Source organism: Genypterus blacodes, unplaced genomic scaffold, assembly GCF_046128005.1.
Source record: "Genypterus blacodes isolate CSIRO-AG114 ecotype Tasmania unplaced genomic scaffold, CSIRO-AGI_Gbla_v1 ptg000489l_1, whole genome shotgun sequence".
Taxonomy (NCBI): domain Eukaryota; kingdom Metazoa; phylum Chordata; class Actinopteri; order Ophidiiformes; family Ophidiidae; genus Genypterus; species Genypterus blacodes.
The window spans coordinates 27,501-50,000 of NW_027467248.1; the positions used below are offsets into that span (position 1 = coordinate 27,501).

Below are 22,500 nucleotides of genomic sequence, written 5' to 3' on the forward strand. Positions count from 1 at the left end.
ACACACACACACACACACACACACACACAAGCGCACACACACACACACACACAAGCACAAGCACACACACACACACACACACACAAGCACAAGCGCACACACACTCAATCATTCTCTCTCACACACACACACACACTCAAAACAAAAATTCTCTCACACACACACACACACACTCACACAGCTTGGAGTTCCTCAGCTAATCAGCTTACTGGCTTCAGACTTCAGACTTCAGACTTCGTGGCCCCTTGGGAACAAAGCCTCGCCACAACAACACTCACCACAGGTCACACAGGTCACACAGGTCAAACAGGTCACCACAGGTCACACAGGTCACACCTCCGTCACCTCTTTCACTTTTTTATTTGCCATTTTTTGTGCCGCATATTTTCAGAAACTTTAATTTAAACTTGAATGGGGGGTTGTGTGTGTGTGTGTGTGTGTGTGTGTGTGTGTGTGTGTGTGTGTGTGTGTGTGTGTTGATAAACTATGTGTGTACATATAAGTGATGTCATCATTGTAAATATCTGATAGAGTGTTTGTGTCCTAACCTGTGGGGTCAGACGGCTCGGGATGCTCTGCACTTCCCTCGTCGTCACCATAGCGATCCTCTCTGTCATGGTAATAATAATCACGGTGTGTGTGGTGATCGTAGTGTGTGTGTCGTCGGTCCCGGTCCACGTCACTGGCACAGGAATGACGTCTGCGCCTCCTCCGTCTGTGGGAAACCGGAACACCGACGTAGACAGGGCGGGCGTCTGGGGGGGGGGGGGACAACACAACTGATCATGTGCTCCTGCTGAAGCTGCTCACTCTCACTCTCTAGCACCATGTGACTGTAAAGACCAATAGAGACAAATACAACAGGGTCACCTCACCATCATCATCATGGTGACGCCTGTGACCACGACTTCTCCCTCTCTGCCAGTCACCATGGTCCATCCTGACACAGAGAGAGACAGAGAGACAGACAGGCAGGGAGAGAGACAGGCAGGGAGAGACAGGCAGAGAGAGAGAGAGGGAGAGACAGAGAGAGAGAGAGACAGGCAGGGAGAGAGAGAGAGAGAGACAGAGAGAGAGAGAGACAGGCAGGGAGAGACAGGCAGAGAGAGGCAGAGAGAGAGACAGGCAGGGAGAGACAGGCAGAGAGAGAGAGAGAGAGAGGGAGAGAGAGAGAGACAGGCAGGGAGAGACAGGCAGAGAGAGGCAGAGAGAGAGACAGGCAGGGAGAGACAGGCAGAGAGACAGAGAGAGAGAGACAGGCAGGGAGAGACAGGCAGAGAGAGGCAGAGAGAGAGACAGGCAGGGAGAGACAGGCAGAGAGACAGAGAGAGAGAGACAGGCAGGGAGAGACAGGCAGAGAGAGGCAGAGAGAGAGACAGGCAGGGAGAGACAGGCAGAGAGAGAGAGAGAGAGAGGGAGAGAGAGAGAGACAGAGAGAGAGAGAGACAGTCAGGGAGAGACAGAGAGAGAGACAGGCAGGGAGAGACGGGCAGAGAGAGACAGAGAGAGTGACAGAGAGAGAGACAGAGAGAGAGACAGAGACAGGCAGGGAGAGAGACAGAGAGAGAGACAGGCAGGGAGAGACAGGCAGAGAGAGAGACAGGCAGGGAGAGAGAGAGAGAGAGAGAGAGAGAGACAGAGAGAGAGTGAGGGGCAGAGAGAGAGAGACAAAGAGAGAGGCAGAGAGAGAGGCAGGCAGGGAGAGAGACAGAGAGAGGCAGAGAGAGAGGGAGAGAGAAAGAGAGAGAGAGGGACAGGCAGGGAGAAGCAGAGAGAGAGAGAGACAGAGACAGAGAGAGAGAGAGGCAGAGAGCCAGAGAGAGAGTGAGAGGCAGAGAGAGAGACCCTCAAAGAGGGAGAGGGAGAGGCAGAGAGAGGCAGAGAGAGAGAAAGGCAGGGAGAGTGACAGAGAGAGTGAGAGAGAGACAGACAGACACAGACAGACAGACAGGTTGACTGTGATCCTCTGAACTATATTGCATCACTTGTGCCTAAACGTCATCACATCAATGTGCTAAGAGGAAAAGTCGATGGAAACCCCAGCAGCACAAAGTACAGAGACAAGAGGGGTAGAATCCACCAATATCCAATCAATAAATCAATACTTCCATAATTACCTGACCACGCCCCCTTGGTTTATACACAAACTGACATGGAAGCTAAAACACTGGCACAATGCTTTGAACGTTAAATATGTTTAATAGCAGAATAAAACCTTCAAATGCAGCAATCTGAAGATTTAGACCAAATATTGATTTTAAGTTATGAATTTACTCCATGGTTTACTTCCTTAAAGGATTCAGTAAAGATCTGTGTTGTGCTGATTGGTGGTAAACCAGGTTAAAAGTAAATAAGCTTATAATTCAAAATGATCCTGACATCACATTATTCAATTTCTGTGTGATTCTTTGTGTATCAGCAGTTTGATCGGTCGGAAGTTTAGTTTAGTTTCCAAGGTGGATCAATAGACGTCGTTCCTGATCAGTGACCAGCCCCTGATGCCTGAGCACTGACTGTGAAGGACAGTCACATGGTCTCTCTCTCTCTCTCTCTCTCTCTCTCTCTCACACACACACACACACACACACACAGTTGAAGTGTTGATAATCTCATGTTTTCCTTTTTATTTGTTGCACATCTTTTCAATACGTCACTATCTGATTTAGATCATCTATAGAGAAAAGATGAAATGGAAAGCAGCCCTTGATGGGTTTTTATGGTTTGTTATCAAAATTGGTCTGAAGCTGATGTGACCTTAGACTCCACGGGGTTAAAAATGCACATTTTCCACCATGTTTACTCTTTCCCCCCCACACTTATTCCTGAGCCTATTTAGGGAAATGTGTTCATGTCTAACACAAAGTTTCACATTTTGCAAATTTGATTAAAACCAAGATGCTCTCTCACAGCACAAACATGGGTTAGGGTTATTCACTATTTAAATGTGATCAAACAGGCCAAAGCTTCACCATATGATCAAGTCAAAGTGCAGTTATACTGTCAGAGTAATCGTGTACCATAAAGATTTCTTACCTGATTGACAGATGAGGCTGAGCTGAGCCAAACAAAGATGCAGCCGTGACAAACCAACGCAGATCTCACAAAGGATCGTCAAGCCCCAAACGCTTTAACCAAACACACCAAATCAGCTGTCAACCACAAGAGACAGTGAAAGAGACAACGTGTGTGTGTGTGTGTGTGCCCAGGGCAGGGTAAGGGAGGGCTAACACTCATTGGTGCTGGATCAATACAGTGTGGAGTGAGATCAGTCAATACATCATTTATACTTCGGTTGATAAACCCATGTATGTACATCTACCAATAATCAAACTGACTGATGGATGCTGACCTAGAAAACCTCACTTAGACAACACAACAAAGCTTCTCTCACCTCAAGGTGGAGAGGGTCCACACACCGTAAACTGATCTTCATTTCCAGAAGTCAGAGGTCACAGTGAGACCCTGGTGGCTGCAGGAGGATCAACATGTTGTTCTCGTGAAACCCAAGTTCCTGGCAGAATGTGTGGGATCGGCTTGAGGGGAGTCAAGCTGGATACCTATTGCAGGTATTGTCTGTGATGACAAGGAGCTCAGTCTGAGATAGGTTGAGCTGAAGATGCCGGCCTCCTATCCGGCTGAAATATTTCTGAGGCATGCTGACTGTACAGTCTTCTGTGTAGAGTTGTGTGTCATCAGAATAGGAATAGTATGAGAAGCCTTGTGAGGGGAAGATTGCACAAGTCAGTTTTGTTTAAATGGAAAAGAGAAGAAGTCCAAGCAGTGAAGCTTGAGGTTCCCCTGTGGACAAGCAACCAGCAACCTTCAGTGATCGTTTAAACACACAAATATAAACACATCAAAGATCAGGTATAAACAGTGCATTCAAATCAGCTCAAAGTTCAGAAACGAGACCAGCTGGAAGTCATTTGCCACTTTATTAGAACATTTAAAAACACAATTCTCAATGCTCAGATTTTTCCCTAATTGAATACAATTTACTTTATGAATTAACCACACCCAATAGATTCATTTTAGTAATGCTGATATCAATCTTCAGTATGAGCAAGCTAATTGCAGAATAATTATGTTCAGCTTCCAATTCAACTTTAAAGTGAGCAGGCTATAGGAATGAGCTTAACACTGGAATTTAAACTGTGACTTCATTAAACAGGCATCTAGTTTCCACCCCTCAGACGGAGGACCAGGTGGAGGGTGGACTCCTTCTGGATGTTGTAGTCTGAGAGGGTGCGCCCATCCTCAAGCTGCTTGCCAGCAAAGATCAGACGCTGCTGGTCTGGGGGAATGCCTTCCTTATCCTGGATCTTGGCCTTGACGTTCTCAACAGTGTCGCTGGGTTCCACCTCCAGGGTGACGGTCTTGCCAGTCAGGGTCTTCACAAAGATCTGCATGCCACCCCTCAGGCGGAGGACCAGGTGGAGGGTGGACTCCTTCTGGATGTTGTAGTCTGAGAGGGTGCGCCCATCCTCGAGCTGCTTGCCTGCAAAGATCAGACGCTGCTGGTCTGGGGGAATGCCTTCCTTATCCTGGATCTTGGTCTTGACGTTCTCGATGGTGTCACTGGGCTCCACCTCCAGGGTGATGGTCTTGCCAGTCAGGGTCTTCACAAAGATCTGAATGCCGCCCCTGAGACGGAGGACCAGGTGGAGGGTGGACTCCTTCTGGATGTTGTAGTCTGAGAGGGTGCGCCCATCCTCAAGCTGCTTGCCGGCAAAGATCAGACGCTGTTGGTCTGGGGGAATGCCTTCCTTATCCTGGATCTTGGCCTTCACATTCTCAACGGTGTCACTGGGCTCCACCTCCAGGGTGACGGTCTTGCCAGTCAGGGTCTTCACAAAGATCTGCATCCCACCCCTCAGACGAAGGACCAGGTGGAGGGTGGACTCCTTCTGGATGTTGTAGTCCGACAGGGTGCGGCCATCCTCAAGCTGCTTGCCAGCAAAGATCAGACGCTGCTGGTCTGGGGGAATTCCTTCCTTATCCTGGATCTTGGCCTTGACGTTCTCAACAGTGTCGCTGGGTTCCACCTCCAGGGTGACGGTCTTGCCAGTCAGGGTCTTCACAAAGATCTGCATGCCACCTCTGAGACGGAGGACAAGGTGGAGGGTGGACTCCTTCTGGATGTTGTAGTCTGCGAGGGTGCGGCCATCCTCAAGCTGCTTGCCAGCAAAGATCAGACGCTGCTGGTCTGGGGGGATGCCTTCCTTATCCTGGATCTTGGCCTTGACATTGTCAATGTTGTCACTGGGTTCCACCTCCAGGGTGATGGTCTTACCAGTCAGGGTCTTCACAAAGATCTGCATTTTGACACTGTTGAAAAACAATGTGAGGATGATTGAGCGGATAGTGAAGTCAAACTTTGTTACACTTGCATAGTCAATATATGAATGGCAACAATATAGGAATAAAAATTTACAACTTAAACTTCAATTCAATTTTGGTCCCGTCAATTTTACACAATAAACATAAGAGCAGTGTAGTTTAGACGCCACACTACTGTATCCTTCTGCTGTTACACCCTATGTGGAACTACAAAATGGGGCTGTTTAAAGATTTTTGATATATTTTGACATCAAATTATTTAAATTATTTCACAAACTTCACCCCCTGACCCTTCTCTCCCCCACCCCTGACCCTTCTCTCCCCCACCCCTGACAAGTACAGCACTTTACCTTTCTTTCTTGCAAGCTTCCCGGAGGACCTTCACTAAACCAGCTAATCAAGTGTTTTTATGGAAAAGACAGTGGCAATGAAAAGCACATCATGATGTCATCATGAGGGGTTGCTAGGGTGATTATGGTCATGTTAAATTATTCATGATGTCATAGGAGGTTGCCAGAGTGATCATAGTCATGGCAACTCATTTATGATGTCATTCTGGAGGGTGCTAAGGCATTTACATTCATGTCAACTTTTTGGTAACTGAAAAAACTCCATCTAGGAAAAGTGCTCATTGCAACTGAAGTGACAAAAAGCAAACTTACTGCTCTCAAATTACAGCAGGTAGGATAAATATAAAACCAGTTGGAATTTCCCTACCTGAGTCGACAAATGGTTTGCTAGAACCTCTTTGAGCCCAACCAAAACCCCTCTCTGTAGCCTCAGGGTCTTTGCCTCTGTGACTTGTGGTACCCGTCTACTGCATTGGGAGGCCGACAGGTCAACCAAGCCCAAAAGGGCCCACAGACAGGGGCCTCCACCAGATGTTCCTGTTCACCCTCACTACATGTTTGGATTGATGGCAGCTTCCCCTGCCATCAAATCCAGGTCACCACTAGCTGGTGATCAGTTGACAGCTATGCTCCTCTCTCCACCTGAGGGCCCAAGACATGTGGCCTCAGATCTAATGATCGATCACCGATCTTTGGCCTAAGGTGCTCTGGTACACCAAGTACTACACCAACCTATGCTTCACATGGCGTTCATTATGGACAATCTGTGTCCCCCAAGGACTTCTGTTGGGGACACTGTGGGAGTATGGGTACCAGGACCGTTGATTCAAGACATCTGGTCCTTGTTAACCAGAGTGAGAGCTGAGTCCGTTTCTTCAGCACAAAGTCGAACACGTTTTCAGTTGGTGTTGGACTCTGCCAAGGTTGCCCCTTGTCACCTGTCCTGTTTGTGACATTCATGGTCAGAATCTCAAGGTGCAGCCAAGTTGAGGAGAGTGTCCAGTTTGGGGACCTTAGAATTGCTCCTCTGCTTTTAGCAGATGATGTGGTTCAGTTGGTCTCATCAGACCATGATCTTCAGAACACTCTGGGTCGGTTTGCGGTCGAGTGTGAAGCAGCCAGGATGAGAGTCAGCACCTCCAAATCAGAGGTTCTCTGATGGAAAACAGTGGATTGCCCCCTCCGTGGTGGGAGTGGGATGCTTCCCCAAGCAAAGGAGTTCAAGTATCCCGGGGTCTTGTTCACGACTGAGGGTAAAATGGAACAAGACATAGACAGGCAGATTGGTGCGGCATCAGCAATGATGAGGACTTGATGCTGGATCGTCATGAAGACACATCTGAGCTGGAAGGCAAAACTTTACCAGTCGTTCATGCTTGAACCCTCACCTATGGTCATGAGCTTTGGGTATTGATCAAAAGAACAAGATACAAGCGTCTGAAGGAGTATCCTCCGTGGGGAGGTTGGGCTCAGCCTTAGAGATAGGGTGAGAAGCTCAGACATCAAGAGATAGGGAGTGGGTCAAAAGGAGTCAGTTGAGGTGAATCGGGCATCTGATTAGGATATCTCCTTGGCGCCTCCCTTGGTAGATTTTCCCGGCACGTTCAACTGGGAGGAGACCCCAAGGTAGAGCCAGAACTCGCTGGAGTGTTAGATCATATCCTATTTCATCTAGTCTGGGAATGCCTCGGGATCCCCAGGAGCTGGAAAACTGTGCTGGGGAAAGGGACGTCTGGAAAACTCAGCTAAGCACACCGCAACCAGACTGCAAATGGATAACAAGCCAAACTTACCTCAATGGAAACAAGACTGACATCTAAAATGTTGTATTGAAATTTCATTAATTGAATATATGCAGTCAATCAAACAAGCATTCATGTATTTGTATAGACCAAGTCTGGAAGCAAAAATATATATGCGACAGGTGAAAGATTGATTAGTGTCAAGGATGACATGATGTAACTTTTTTGGCTTGGATAACATCAGTTGTAACTTTGCTAGTTTAATGACATCATTATTGTTTATTTGGGTAGTTTTTCTATGAAGACATCAGACTTTGTACATGTACCCTTAAGCATCTACTACATGTCTAAAATGTAGACATAAATGGTTTATCATACACCCGCTGTACCAACTGGAATAAGGAAGGGCTGAGGGAGGCTGGAGTCACCCTCTGATCTGCGCAGCCTTATGCAGTCTGGACAGATCACAGCAAGCAGATCACTTCAGAGAGGATTTTGTCCTGCGTGCCCATTGGCTCCTTCCTCCCTTACTCAGTCCACCACCCCCACCCCCCTTTGAAGTTTCCCATGGAGACCATTAAGGCCCAGCCCGACACCTTCTCTTACTCAATCTTACAAACCAAAGGAAGGTTTGCTTATGGCTCCAATCTATTCAATATGTACAACCCAGAACAGAAAAAATAGCCCATAACATTGTTTTTTCCAGCAACACTTCAAGAGAAAGACAGTTCAACTTCCACTGAGGAGGTTGTTTATCATGAACATACTAAACCTGATGACATCAGTGTGGTGGTGCAGTAGTTGGCGTCGGTCTACACTTGGATTTCAGAATCCCTTTCAGTCACATGACTAAGCATCTGCATGAGGAAATGCAGGTGTGGAGTCATCCCTGGTTACACATCTGTCTGAACGGAAACGGGCAGAAAGTTTGTTGCACTTAACACATTACTGTCGGGCAAAATCGAAGGAAGAGTGGGTAGTACCCTTTCATCACCTGTACACATTTACTACATATGGTCGACTCCATTATTGGCAGTACCAGACGGTCAGCTGGTTTACAGCGACACCTAGTGGACTAAAATAAAACAGCTCAGAGAACTTCAGAAACAAGAGCAGGTGGATGATATTTGCCACTTTATTAGAACATTTAAACACCAAAGTCTTCAGGTTAATACAATTCAGTAATGCTGACAAGATATCAATCTTCAGTATTAGCAAGCAAAAATGCAGAGGAATTAAAAGCCAAGAAAATTCAGAAATGTTCAACTTCCAATTCAACTTTAAAGTGAGCAGGATATAGGCATGAGCTTAACACTGGAATTTATACTGTGACATCATTGAGCAGGCATCTAGTTTCCACCCCTGAGACGGAGGACCAGATGGAGGGTGGACTCCTTCTGGATGTTGTAGTCTGAGAGGGTGCGGCCATCCTCAAGCTGCTTGCCGGCAAAGATCAGACGCTGCTGGTCTGGGGGGATGCCTTCCTTATCCTGGATCTTGGCCTTGACGTTCTCGATGGTATCACTGGGTTCCACCTCCAGAGTGATGGTCTTGCCAGTCAGGGTCTTCACGAAGATCTGCATGCCACCTCTGAGACGGAGGACCAGGTGGAGGGTGGACTCCTTCTGGATGTTGTAGTCTGAGAGGGTGCGGCCATCCTCGAGCTGCTTGCCGGCAAAGATCAGACGCTGCTGGTCTGGGGGGATGCCTTCCTTATCCTGGATCTTGGCCTTGACGTTCTCGATGGTATCACTGGGTTCCACCTCCAGAGTGATGGTCTTGCCAGTCAGGGTCTTCACGAAGATCTGCATGCCACCTCTGAGACGGAGGACCAGGTGGAGGGTGGACTCCTTCTGGATGTTGTAGTCTGAGAGGGTGCGGCCATCCTCGAGCTGCTTGCCGGCAAAGATCAGACGCTGCTGGTCTGGGGGGATGCCTTCCTTATCCTGGATCTTGGCCTTGACGTTCTCGATGGTATCACTGGGTTCCACCTCCAGAGTGATGGTCTTGCCAGTCAGGGTCTTCACGAAGATCTGCATGCCACCTCTGAGACGGAGGACCAGGTGGAGGGTGGACTCCTTCTGGATGTTGTAGTCTGAGAGGGTGCGGCCATCCTCGAGCTGCTTGCCGGCAAAGATCAGACGCTGCTGGTCTGGGGGGATGCCTTCCTTATCCTGGATCTTGGCCTTGACGTTCTCGATGGTATCACTGGGTTCCACCTCCAGAGTGATGGTCTTGCCAGTCAGGGTCTTCACGAAGATCTGCATGCCACCTCTGAGACGGAGGACCAGGTGGAGGGTGGACTCCTTCTGGATGTTGTAGTCTGAGAGGGTGCGCCCATCCTCGAGCTGCTTGCCAGCAAAGATCAGACGCTGCTGGTCTGGGGGGATGCCTTCCTTATCCTGGATCTTGGCCTTCACATTCTCGATGGTGTCACTGGGCTCCACCTCTAGGGTGATGGTCTTGCCAGTCAGGGTTTTCACAAAGATCTGCATGCCACCCCTCAGGCGGAGGACAAGGTGGAGGGTAGACTCCTTCTGGATGTTGTAGTCTGAGAGGGTGCGGCCATCCTCGAGCTGCTTGCCAGCAAAGATCAGACGCTGCTGGTCTGGGGGGATGCCTTCCTTATCCTGGATCTTGGCCTTCACATTCTCGATGGTGTCACTGGGCTCCACCTCTAGGGTGATGGTCTTGCCAGTCAGGGTTTTCACAAAGATCTGCATGCCACCCCTCAGGCGGAGGACAAGGTGGAGGGTAGACTCCTTCTGGATGTTGTAGTCTGAGAGGGTGCGGCCATCCTCGAGCTGCTTGCCAGCAAAGATCAGACGCTGCTGGTCTGGGGGGATGCCTTCCTTATCCTGGATCTTAGCCTTGACGTTCTCGATGGTGTCACTGGGCTCCACCTCCAGGGTGATGGTCTTGCCAGTCAGGGTCTTCACAAAGATCTGCATTTTGACACTGTTGAACAATGAGGATGATTGAGTGGTCAGTGAAGTTATTCATCTAGATTTACAGTCACATACAAGTCAATATATGGATGGCAACAATATAAGATTAAGATACTTTTATTGTCATATTACATGCAATTCACGATCAAATCACACACAATTGAAATTTGTCTTGCAGCTTGTGAGCGCACACCGACTTGCGTTTTGTTAATTTCAGAATAATTCCGTAATAAATATTTCTAGATTAATCGAAAAAAATTAAATGTAGATTAATCGTTAAAATTATCGTTGGTGCAGCCCCATACTTCAGTCTTCAGCACAGAGACTCCAAACAGACTGTTGGATAGATAGAAAACTAGACACAACTGTGCCACCCACTGGACACATAGGGAACTACAGTAATGAGGCCTCACTTGTATTAGGTCTTTTAATGAGAGCAACTTCCGTCCCAGAGCGAAGATTTACTGAATTACCGCAGTTTCAATAAGGGAACCCACATCTAAGCATGTTTTATATGTTGTCATTCCAATATCATATACTGCAGCTGTAAGGCATGTGGACTCACGTAGACACTGCAGATGAAGTCAATAGCCTGACTGATTACCTTCATGTTGTTAGTACACAGACACACGTATTATAAATAACGCTTTAATAACATACATGATAATTTAGCACATTGATCCTCACTAATACCGTTTCAGAGTTGAATTCACACAGCCATGATGTCAACATAAAGGGAATTAGAACCCAAACGAGTCTCGATATGCTGCCGTGACAACACAGGTTTACTTAACCGTCTGTGTGCGCACGCAGCCTGCGGCCCGTCTGAAGGCCCAGCAGCCTCCAGCTCACAGAAGCTTCGACACAAACAATACAGAGCTGAGCTTTAACGTCGAAACCAACTCGGCCATTCGTCCTCCACCGTGTATGAGGCGCTTGATGGAGGCGTTACTCTGGCCCGGTACCGACGTTAGCTGACCCAAACTAAGGGAGCGGCAGCTGCGCGGACACATAACGAGGATATTTGGAGTAACGGTGACGTTTCTCTGTTGTTTACGAGCCTTTTTGTCCGTCTGTCTGTCGAACTGTCCGAACTGAAACCCGGAACGTATCGAGGCGTTGGGCCTGCTAGCTTAGCGCCGGCCGCTAGCTTCCTTTATTCGTTCGCATTACCGTCGAAACACTAAACATAACGTGACAAACCAAACAGATACATGACAAACTGTCTTCCCTTTAAACTTAATAACATTCTAATAAGACATGTATACTTACAATCGATCTGTACGTTGCCACAGGAATGACGACCGAGGTTTGGGTCTAGAATGTGTTGCGAACAAAGAGCGGGCACATTTATAGGCCTCGCGCCGTATCCCTCCGCCGCTCCGCCCTGAGGGACTACACACTGCGGCGGTGTGGAGATAAAAGGTTAATCACACATGTTAGCTTTTTATTTACATTTAAATAGTTCACATACGCGCAAATATTCTGTATGTAGAGAAAATTGACCGTTTTAAGTGTGACAGTGGCAAACGTCTACGCGGATGTAGACGTGACGTGACTGCGAAGCCATGAGGAGTAAGCAACCTGAAAGAACGAGAGCGAAGCGCCCCCCCAACATCTGCCCCTGACCCCTGACCACTGCCTCCCCTGACCCCTGACCCCAGCCTCCCCTGACCCCTGCACCTCCTCTGACCCCAGCCTCCTTGTCATATTGGTTTGGATCACTGTTGTAACTTTCCTAGTGTGATGACATAATTCTTGTTTACTTCAGTAGCTTCAGGAAGCAGCACAGTGACTTGGTCATTTAGTATTTTTAATGTAAACATTTAAAGGAACGTTTCCTGGTCAGTTTGTTGCCCTCAGCCTAGGTCATGTATGTACTCTCTGTACATGTATGTACTGTAACATAACATGATACTGTATATCCCAAACAAACCTCTCCTGGATGATGTTTCTCCCTCCACATGAATGTTTCCTCTGTGGTGTGGATGCTTCTGACTCATGCTGTGAGCTTCTGCAGTGTTTGACTCATTAGGACTCGCTCTGTGTTATAGCATCTATTAGATGTCTCAAACATAGACATCAACTTAATGTGTTTCTGTTCATTAAACGTCTGCGTGTAGCGCTGCCACAGAGCCCAATATCATCAAGCATCTGCTTCAAAGCCTCTCAGCAGCTGAATGAACCGCAACCGGAGAGCCTCACGGCAGGATGTATCATCTCCTTATTAGCATTCAGGAGGGAAATGGAAGGAGTCATGAGGTCGTTGAGTTGGGTGAAGGGTATGGAGATGCTGCAGGGCACACATCAGACAAGAGCACACACACTGTCAAAGTGAAAGCTATACAAAAGAGCAGATCAAGTACAAGCAGAGTAAGAACATCAAACACAAAGGGACCCAGACCCAGCAGCAGGGGGGCAAAGGTCACAAATCGCACAATCAAATGTGATGCGTATGCAGAAACATCATCAGAATCTCAGTATTACCTGATGTAGATGCATGTGAGATGTATTGATACCTTCTGATTGGCTGATTATTGGGTTGTTCTGTGGCTCTCCAGGTGCAGCGACACATCTACAATGAGTCACAACAAAATAACTTTATAAAGGAGAGAGAGCGTGAAGACGTCCTGGGTCTGAAGCTGGTAGCATGAAGGCGTGGCAGCTCTGTGCTGGGCTTCAAGCCTGTACGTGTCTCAGTGAGCATCCATCCTCCAGATCACAGCTCCACTTTCAGGGGAACAAAGAAGGAGATCACAGTTTGGGGTCTGACAATCAAAACGATTCCACAACTACATTTAAAAACGGGTTCTATACAGATCATAATATTTATCTGATAAATAAGAAAAGAGCACAACAACATTTACAAAGATCCTTTTGTATTTTTTATTCAAGTTTTACCGTTTATTTAGGGAAACTGTTAACATTTCTCTTCTCATAATGAAAATGTACATTTATCAATCTGCATAAAACAACACATGTACAGTACATCAAAATAAATACATCATCTGGCGGCTGACTGAGATACAGATAGTAAATGTGATCCGCAACCTAACTACATTTGTGAAAAGAGACGACAGTGTGCAGATCATCAATGTGAACGCCACCTGACTACGGTTACAGCCGGAGCGGACGCAGCCGGAGGAGAGAAGGGGGGAAGGGACTGAAGGGGACAGGAAGCAGCTGAGCGTGACCTCGACCCTGTTAGCATCCTGTTTGGCACAAGAGTCATGAGTGAATATTTTTATTAAAGCAAATGACTTGAGGTTTAGAGAGGTGGGTGAAAAAAAAACTCTGGATCCAGCTGATATTTCATTTGAAATATCAATAATATATTTAAAATAATTTAAAGGGTGTTACAGTTTTACAATTTTCAGTTCTGCGTTTACACCAGGTTGCAACTAGATGGCAGCAGAGATGGAGGACAATACAGCAGCCCTCAAACTAAAACACTACCACTGGATCTGGATCAGTAGGATCTGGATCAGTAGGATCTGGATCAGGTGGTTGCGTAGGCTCGCTGTTCATTGGTTAAAGTGAAAGTTGGTTTGTGTGATGAAGATGTGCTGTGTTATTATATTTAAAGTATGTAATCACACGCAGCACATGTAGTTCATCTGTGCCATGAGCGTTTAGTTTGTCACAGTATTCGATGGCCAAATATTCAAAGACTGATCAGCTGATCGCTCTAAACCTATTGGAGGTCAGACATATAAAACAGTAAGAAGATCCCCCCCCCCAGCCCCAGTCCACATCCCTCACTGCATTCTGTCCCCTTCACACCTCCTTCTGGTCTCCCTCCTCTTTCTTCCCCAGCTCCGTCTCGTCTCTCCTCTCTCCTCTCTCGCTCTACCTCTCCTCTCCCTTCCCTCCATCTCTTTGCTCTCGCCCAAAGCCTTCGCGTCAAAGGATGAGAGGGCGGGAGGATTGATCACATGACATCATCTGTTTCTATTTACATCACCTCCTCCTCGTGGGCGGAGCAGGAGGGAGGAGAGGATGAAGAGTTAGGACGGGCGGTCAAACGGGGATCGGTCCTGGTCCAGAAATGTCTCTGCCGGGCCTGGTCTCATATCGACACCTCATATTCACGAGTGTCCTGGGGACAGAGACGGAGACAGAGGTTTGCTCAGTTCTTCATGTGTTTACAAACAGAGCCTCACTTTGCCCTGAGTCTCTTCAGAGGAGAAACCAGTTTATTCAAAAACACACCAGGTGGCGCTGTTGTGCTAACTTTACATGTGTCAATTCACAACCTCGAACTGGGAGAGCAGCCAGAGCAGCCAGAGCAGATGAGTTTGTGTATTCTGACTGATTCTGACTCCTTTTTCCCGCAGACGTATTTGGGCTGCATTGTAGAAATGTTGTGAGTTTGTGGTTGAACTCCCCGGCTGAGATGAAAGCCAGGAGGTTTGTGTGCTGTGGAGTTGTTGGCACTCACCCCTCCTGTTTCATACAGCGGGTTGTCAAATTCCGTCTCCACGGTGATCTGTCGGTAAGGGTGGGGGTAGATGAGAGGCAGCCTTAAATTGGAGTGATAGCGACACCTACAGGACAAAAGAAAGTAAGACAGAAGAACAAATAAAGCATCGTGAGACAAGTTAGAGATCCAAACTAAGAGAGAGAGAGAACATGGAGGAGGTATTCCTGATGTGTGACCATGACGTCATCAGATGAAGCGTCTGTGTGAGGAGGCTCCTAACATCCTGACTGAGCCACGGGACAGCAAAGACTCAACATAACGTCTCACCGTGTGACGTAGACATAGGCTCCGCCCAGCAGCACAAACAGCAGAAGCACCGGGATGAAGATGGCCAGCGCGATGTTCCCTCCGTTCAGGCCGGAGCCTGAGCGCGCCTTGGCCTCTGACGGCACACAGGAAGAAGAATTAAAGGCTTCATTTTCACAAGGATACAGATCAAAGGGGCGTGGCTAATGTTGGCGTACAGGATGGAGAAACGGGGGCAAACTTCCTCTCCCTTTTCCAAGCTGATGATTATTGATTGATTTGTTTTATTTCACAGGGACCATAGATTCAAAAAGTAACACATAGAAAGAGTCTATAAGGTTTAATTAAAAGCTGTTCAGTGTCATCATTGCTTTGCTGCTTTGTTGGTTTTTAAAGGAGAAGAACCTGAACATCCAAAAATAAACATGCAGAAGAAGAACCAAGCATCCCAAGAAGGCAGCCAGAATAGAAGATTAAGGGGAGGTCCAGGTTCCCTGATACAAACAACATGACCCAGACTGTCCACTGGGGGGCGCTGCAGCTCTGGAAAAGGAGAGACAGCCAGACAGGAAGGAGGAGGCTCATAAGTGTATAGAATGAAAGTTATATGTAAGAATACAAAGCTGTGAGTGAAGTGAAGTTTGCCCCTGTGATGATGAGGATGATGATGATGATGAAGAGGAAGATGAAGAAGATGATGCAGAGCAAACACAGGCTACATGTTCGGCAGGTTTGGACTTGGTTTGTTTTGAAGCTTGTTAGAAATCAATTTGAGGGGAAAAAGCAAAAGAACATCGGACAGACGAATACTAGACTGAAGCAGCGTAAAAAACAAATGCTTTGTCACCTAGACGATATATATATATATATATAAATATTTATTTCCTGTCAGAGGCCAAATGTTGTTGCCGGTTGGGAGGGATCTGATTCACGTTTAGTTTTCGCCACATTTGAAACATTTGCTTGTGTTCTATTCAGAGCCGGATGGAGGCGTGGCTGCAGAGGGGCGGAGCCTCATGTAGCCTGTGTGATGGTTGGACAGTGTGAACTTTGACCCCACAGCATCAGAGCAGCGCATTCACACAGCACAAACTCACCTTCCAAAGAACGGAAGTCAAAGCAGAGTTGGACGGCTGCAAGACATCATTCTGTCAGTCAGTGCAGGTGAACATTACATCATCTCCTGTCAGCTTTGTTGATTTGCATGCAGGTTTGATTCGTCTGCATAAAGCAGCACAGAGCATTGGGCCTCCTTCATCAGTATGAAGTGAATCCACGTCTGACTCCTGACCCTGTTTGACCCCGGCTGAGGAATCCCACCTGATGTTCAATTCAAAGCGCGTTTGTGTGAATTGGTGATTAAAATAAGGACACGCCCCCAACAAAGAGGAAGAGAAACATTCACATCCCCAGAGACAGAATCCTGAGTCAGCAGGAACAAAGACCCAGAGGGCAGGAGGAGGTCACACAGACACACACACACACACACACACACACACACACACACACACACACACACGCACACATGGTTTGCTGGTTCGCTTTTTGTCTGGTTGTTTGTTTGACATTATGTTCATTCAGACTTGTTGTGTTGTGAGTTTGTCTGCTGATGAATGAGGCTCAATGTCTGCATGCAAAGATTCCAAAGGTGTGCAGAAGGACAGGAAGTGTGGCCTCCACACAGTCTCACCGCTGCAGAGAGGAAGTGGGCCGCTCCATAACGACGGGTTTCCAAGGATGCATTTGATGGCTTCCTCTCCGATCAGCTCGTAACCTTCGTAGCAGACAAACGTGAGCGACTCGCCCGGCAGGTAAAGACGCTTGGACAGGATCTGGTAGCCGTTGTCAGGGAGACCAGGGTTCTCACAGGAAACAGACTCCTCAGCTAGACAGAAGGAAGAAAACAAGGGAAGTTGGACGTCTCCCGTTTCTCTGCGTGAGTAAGAGGTTTAGCATCAGAGCGCCGCTGACAGATCTGACAGACTGAGGGGATGTGAGTCACACATAATCTCCGCCCCCTCCGCCAGGTGGCTAAGGCCTGATTGGTACGGTGCATTAGCATATCAAACACTTATTAACACACACACACACACCACCGCCTCATCAGGAGCTGTGTCAGGCTGTTAACCCTTTGAGGTGCACATCACTTATTTTCAAATGGTGTCTGAAACAAAGATTATCGCTATGAACAGGAAGCAGCTGGTTAATGATTGAGGGGACTTCCAGGTTCCCCAAAATAAAGACCCCAGACTGTCCACTGAGTGGCGCTGCAGCACTGGGCACATGGAAGGGGTAGAAAGGGGGATAGGTACTGTCCTAGGCACAATGTTACCCTGAACGCACGACTGAGCCAGTACACAGGGCCCAGTACACAGGGCCCAGTACACAGGGCCCAGTAGCTGTATAATAATGATATATGCTGTTTGACTACGGCAGAACTCAAAGGGTTAAATCCTCTTTCTAAGAAATCACACACACCCACACACACAGCAGTGGAGCTTCATCTTCATGCTGACAGATTCTGAAATCACACATACACTGTGTGCATGCCTGTAGTATGATGCTTAGATCATGGACCTGTCTGTCCTCAGTATTGATCAAAGGGTAGTCACATGTGAGCGTGACATTGATTTGACATTGAGAATCGTGTCAAAGATCACTGGCATCAATAAGGGGGGGGGGGAGGGTGCTGTGTCCGTACTCACACACGCAGTGCGGCAGGCGAGACGTCCACACCGGCGTCCCCGGCTCGCGGCCGTAGCAGGTGAGAGTGGCGCCGCCCTGCAGGATGAAGCCGGGGGTGCAGCTGTACTGGATGGTGGTCCCCACCAGGAGCTTGGGGTCTGACAGGGACCTGGTGGAGTGTTCCACGTGACCGGGATCTGAACAGTACATGACTGGAGAACAGACACACAGTGTGTGTTTATGTGAGGCGTGTGAACACTGGAATGCAATGCAACGCAATGCAACACAACACAACACAACACAGTGGACAGAAATATGAATTGTCAGTGGAACAAAGGAACAAAGGGACTGGAACCTACGTACTCTTCTCACAGAAGGGCGGCTGTGAGCTCCAGCTGAGGTCCAGCTGACAGGTGAGCGTCTCTCGACCCACCAGGTCGTAGCCGGGGTCGCACTGGTAGGTGATCCGAGCCCCTCGCACCAGCGCGGCGTGGGACGTGGTCTTCCAGCCGTTCTGGATCTCGGGCAGGTCCGGACAGGAGTCGTTCCTGGACACCTCTGTTTGGACGGGAAGACGAGGGACAGTTTGTCTTCCGCATGATGAAGAAGAGCAGCAGACAAAACAATCGAGCTTTGTGCTCTTAGACACTCCTCCACCACAGGATACAGTTGTGTGTTTATGTCTGTGTGTGTCTGTGTGTGTGTGTGATGCTCTGGCTGTGATTGGTCAGTGGTTTTTTGTGTATCGTTGTTAGCCTGCAGCACAGCAGCGCCCCCTGCTGGAGCATCACACCTGCAGGCAGCGGGGGAGGGAGGTCGTTAGTCTGCAGGTCCACCTGCTTCCAGGATCCAGCAGTGAGGAAAACGCCAGAACCAGGCCTCCTACTGTGTGTGTGTGTGTGTGTGTGTGTGTGTGTGTGTGTGTGTGTGTGTGTGTCTGTGTGTGTGTGTGTGTGTGTGCTTGCATCTGCTAATTGATCAGTCAGTGTACAGTACAGCGTTACACTGTGTGTGGAACAGGACCACAGGGATTTGTAAGCTGAAGATTCCAGATCAATTATTCATTCTGTATCGACGTTTCCTTCTCTGTGCAGCCTGAGTGTGTGTGTGTGTGTGTGTGTGTGTGTGTGTGATTTATTCTGAGCACACACTGTACACACGCATAATCAAAGAGAGAGCCTGTGTATTCATGCTGCGTCGACTTGATTGACTCCTTACGGAAAAGTGTGTGTGTGTGTGTGTGTGTGTGTGTTATTGGGAGTGAATTGGTAAGTGTGTGTGTGTGTATGTGTGTGTGTGTGTGTGTATGTGTGCGTGTATATGTGTGTGTGTGTGTGTGTGGGGGGGGGGGGGCGGTCAGGTGTCTGCAGTGTGTTTGGCTTTGTGAGACGGTGAAACAAACATGACGTGATTGAATGAGGGCAGAGGAAAGTAGAGGAAGATGAAGATGAAGATGAAAGAAAAGATGAAAACTGCTAAGACAGCACACAGGAGGGTCGTCAGGGACTCAACATGATGTCTGAACATGACATGACTTTAAAACTGTGATCTAGAGCCAATGATGATGATGATGATGATGATGATGATGATGATGATGAAAATGATGATGATGATTAAGATGATGATGATGATGATGATGATGATGATAATGATGATGATAATGATGATTAAGATGATGATGATGATGATGATGATGATGATGATGATGATGATAATGATAATGATGATGATGATTAAGATGATGGTATCTTCAGTCCAGACTTCAGTCACCACAGCGCTCACACTCACCCATGTAGTTGATGATGAAGCCTTCGCCCTTGCCGAAGACGAGTCCTGCGGGGTCGGAGTGGAAGGTGACGGTGAGGTCGGGGGTGGAGGAGGAGAGCTTGAAGGGGCTGGCCCCGCCCACATACTGGCCCAGGATACGGGTCGTGACCTCATCACCGTCAGTGATGGTCAGCATGTCGCTGTCGCTGATGTTCAGTCTGAGGAGATGAAGAGTGTTGTGGTGACTCAGTGTGCAGCCATGTGCTAACTGGGATGTTCTTTTCTGTGTCAGCTGCTTCAGTCAATATTTATGAAGATTACTTTACAATGTGACCTCACTGACGCTCAGCTGGCTCTTTTTAGGCTCAACTCCCTCCTGGTGTCAAAGGTTCTCAGCCCTACAGACACAGGTGATGAAGAGCAACGTGTGTGTGTGTGTGTGTGTGTGTGTGTGTGGCACTGTGCTCACAGCTGGACGTCCAGCAGGACCCGCTTGTCCTCGCCCATGTGGATCCTCCAGCTGCAGTCCTCTCCCTCTCCGTACCACTCAGGCCAGTTAGGGGACAGGATGACCCCCCCCGGGCCGGACAGGTCCCCCCCACACTGAGCTGCAGACACCAGGACAGAGACGGCAGCTCAGGACATCATGTATGACAGAGACACGTGTAAACAACAACATGACACCAGGACATAAGAGCGGCTGAAATAGTTAAAGAGAGACGTTTGTGTCTTGATGTCTCTCATCGTTACATCGCTCCTGTATTCTGTGATGCTGCCTGATTGTCGTGCGTGCGGGCACCTTTGCACAGCGGCTCGGTGTCGTTCCAGTACGGGTCCCTGGCGTTGATGCACTCGATCACGGGGGGGCCCTGCTCCAGAGAGTGACCGGGGTCACAGCTGAACTGGACCACCGCCCCCACGGCGTACCAAGGGTCCGAACTGCTGAAGTTTCCGTTCTGCAGGTACGGCTCGTAGCAGTGGCCGCGCTCGAACGCTGCACAGGAAATGAGAGGAGATCCCATCAGAGCGATAACAGCTGAGGACAGCTGAGGTTATCTGCTGTCATTTCCTTCAAGGCTGCCAGGAGACCCAAAGGTTTGTGAAAGGAGCAACACCTCTTATAGAGTCCACAGAGTCAATCAACCTTTATAACTAGACTGAACAGAAGCAGAACATCCATGAAGCCTCAGCTCGTCCTGCTGAGGCCTGCAGCTTCAGCCCAGCTAACAGGAGCAGCAACAGGAAGTTACAGAGCAAAACATACAGATATGGATGAGATTTAGATTTTAGAACAAAAAATAAAATATGACATATGAAATAAAATATGAAAAATATGAAAAATGTGAAAAATATGAAAAATGTGAATACTTTTTTTATATAAAATATAAAATATAAAATATAAAATATAAAATATAAAACATAAAATATAAAATGTAAAATAACTATAATTAAAGGTTTGGAAGCTGAGGTGACAGAATGAGTTGGATATTTGCAGGAGTTTGGAGTTGAAAGGGTTAAAATGTAGCTCTGTAGCTCTGTGACTTGAGTGTGTAAAGTGATTGTATGTTGGCTCGTCTGGTTTGTACCTTCATAGCGGATGTTGAAGCCCGTGTGGTGATTGGGCTGATCCGTGTTGAACTGGATCCTCACCGCCGGGCCCTCGCTGATCACCCCCTCAAAGGGAATCTGCCCCCCCCGACCCGAATCAAACAGCACCACAGAGCCGGCGTCCAGCCCGCTCCAAAGCACCAGCCTGCAGGGCACAGGGGAGGGGGGGCGGGGCCTCCAGTTAGAGGCTGGGACCCCACGTGAGTCCGACTCCACCAAACCACCCCAACACAGATCAATCTAAACCCCATCATGAAACTCCAGACCCGATGTGGAGCAGAGTTTGGAACCCAATCCTACCTGTCTGTGGGCTCCAGGGCCAGTCTCTCCAGGTGGAGGTGCAACCTCTGACCCCTGGGTGCCTCCAGGGACCAGGAGCAGGATCGGTCCTGTGTGGCGTTGGGCCTGTGGTGGGGAGACGGGGAGAGGACCCTCCCCACCGTGGCGTTCTTCACCGAGCCCCCACAGAGAGCTACAGAGAAGACGGCAACGGCGTGTTACGGCGTGTCAAGGTCAAAGGTCAAAGGTAATCTGTAGGTGATACTGACCTCTACAGGCCGGCTCCTTGCTGCTCCACAGGGGCAGGGAGGCGTTGAGGCAGGTGAGCAGCGGCGCCCCCTGCAGGTGGTAGCCCATGTGGCAGTGAAAGTGTGCCACGCCTCCGGGCAGCAGGTCGAGCACGGACACCTCCCCGTGGTGAGGCCTCTTAGGTAGAGGGCAGCTCAGCCTGAAGACTGTACACACACACGTTACACACATTACACACAGAGACACGCCCTCACACCCTAACGAGCCCAGAGCCAATCAGCAGCCAAAGTGATGAGGTGATGTCAACAAACAGAGGAATGGAGGCGTGTGCTGTGTGTTTGGCCTCTTCATCTCTGTGCATCTGTGTGTGTGTGTGGTTGTGTCTCTCTGTCACTCTGAAGGTTGTGTCAGTGTGTAGATGTGTGTGCTGCTGTGTGGTTCTGGTCTGAATCAGGACTGACTCTGGTAGTGAAGCTGGAAGATCCCCATGCTGCCCTCGGCAGCAGAGTGGTAGAAGACGCTCAGCGTGTTGGTGGGGCTGCGGATCACCTGACCCTCCACCAGCAGGCTCTGGTTGGCCAGGACCAGCAGGGCTCCCCGCTCGTCCACGCCCCTGATGGAGAGCTGCTCGCCGTCTGACAGGTTCACACTCTTCACCTGAACGCACAAACACACAAACAAACAAACACACAAACACACAATCACACAATCACACAAACACCAGCTGAACTTTGGTTGTTTGGACTGTTTTCATCTCTTTTGTGTTTGTAATAATGTAAACTGTTGTTGTGTTGCTGGAGCAT

General features: G+C 48.4%; 2 protein-coding genes across 3 annotated transcripts in view; both read right to left on the bottom strand.

Moving 5' to 3' along the window:
- Positions 1-4,132: 4,132 nt before the first annotated feature.
- Positions 4,133-11,764, bottom strand: LOC142990246 (polyubiquitin-C). Of its 2 annotated transcripts, XM_076139955.1 has the most exons (3): positions 11,653-11,764; positions 8,789-10,390; positions 4,159-5,322 (listed from the first exon to the last, which is right to left on the bottom strand). In XM_076139955.1, exons 2-3 carry the CDS (start codon positions 10,381-10,383, stop codon positions 4,176-4,178), a joined length of 2,742 nt encoding a protein of 913 aa, XP_075996070.1. In that variant the 5' UTR covers positions 10,384-10,390; positions 11,653-11,764; the 3' UTR covers positions 4,159-4,175. The 2 variants fall into 2 exon arrangements, with proteins under 2 accessions (XP_075996069.1, XP_075996070.1); XM_076139954.1 differs by lacking the exons at positions 8,789-10,390; positions 11,653-11,764 and having other exon boundaries at positions 4,133-4,817; positions 5,046-5,329.
- Positions 11,765-13,287: 1,523 nt separating this feature from the next.
- Positions 13,288-22,500, bottom strand: part of sez6l (seizure related 6 homolog (mouse)-like) — a 10,938-nt gene continuing 1,725 nt past the window's right edge. The window contains exons 4-17 of the mRNA XM_076139948.1: positions 22,159-22,354; positions 21,718-21,903; positions 21,470-21,641; positions 21,148-21,314; positions 20,361-20,555; positions 20,031-20,169; positions 19,583-19,779; positions 18,158-18,352; positions 17,815-18,006; positions 16,800-16,994; positions 16,207-16,242; positions 15,131-15,245; positions 14,822-14,927; positions 13,288-14,479 (exon numbers count right to left, since the gene is read on the bottom strand). Of these exons, the coding sequence (XP_075996063.1) occupies positions 14,450-14,479; positions 14,822-14,927; positions 15,131-15,245; positions 16,207-16,242; positions 16,800-16,994; positions 17,815-18,006; positions 18,158-18,352; positions 19,583-19,779; positions 20,031-20,169; positions 20,361-20,555; positions 21,148-21,314; positions 21,470-21,641; positions 21,718-21,903; positions 22,159-22,354 (2,121 nt within the window). The 3' untranslated portion in view covers positions 13,288-14,449. The remainder of the gene's footprint in view (positions 14,480-14,821; positions 14,928-15,130; positions 15,246-16,206; positions 16,243-16,799; positions 16,995-17,814; positions 18,007-18,157; positions 18,353-19,582; positions 19,780-20,030; positions 20,170-20,360; positions 20,556-21,147; positions 21,315-21,469; positions 21,642-21,717; positions 21,904-22,158; positions 22,355-22,500) is intronic.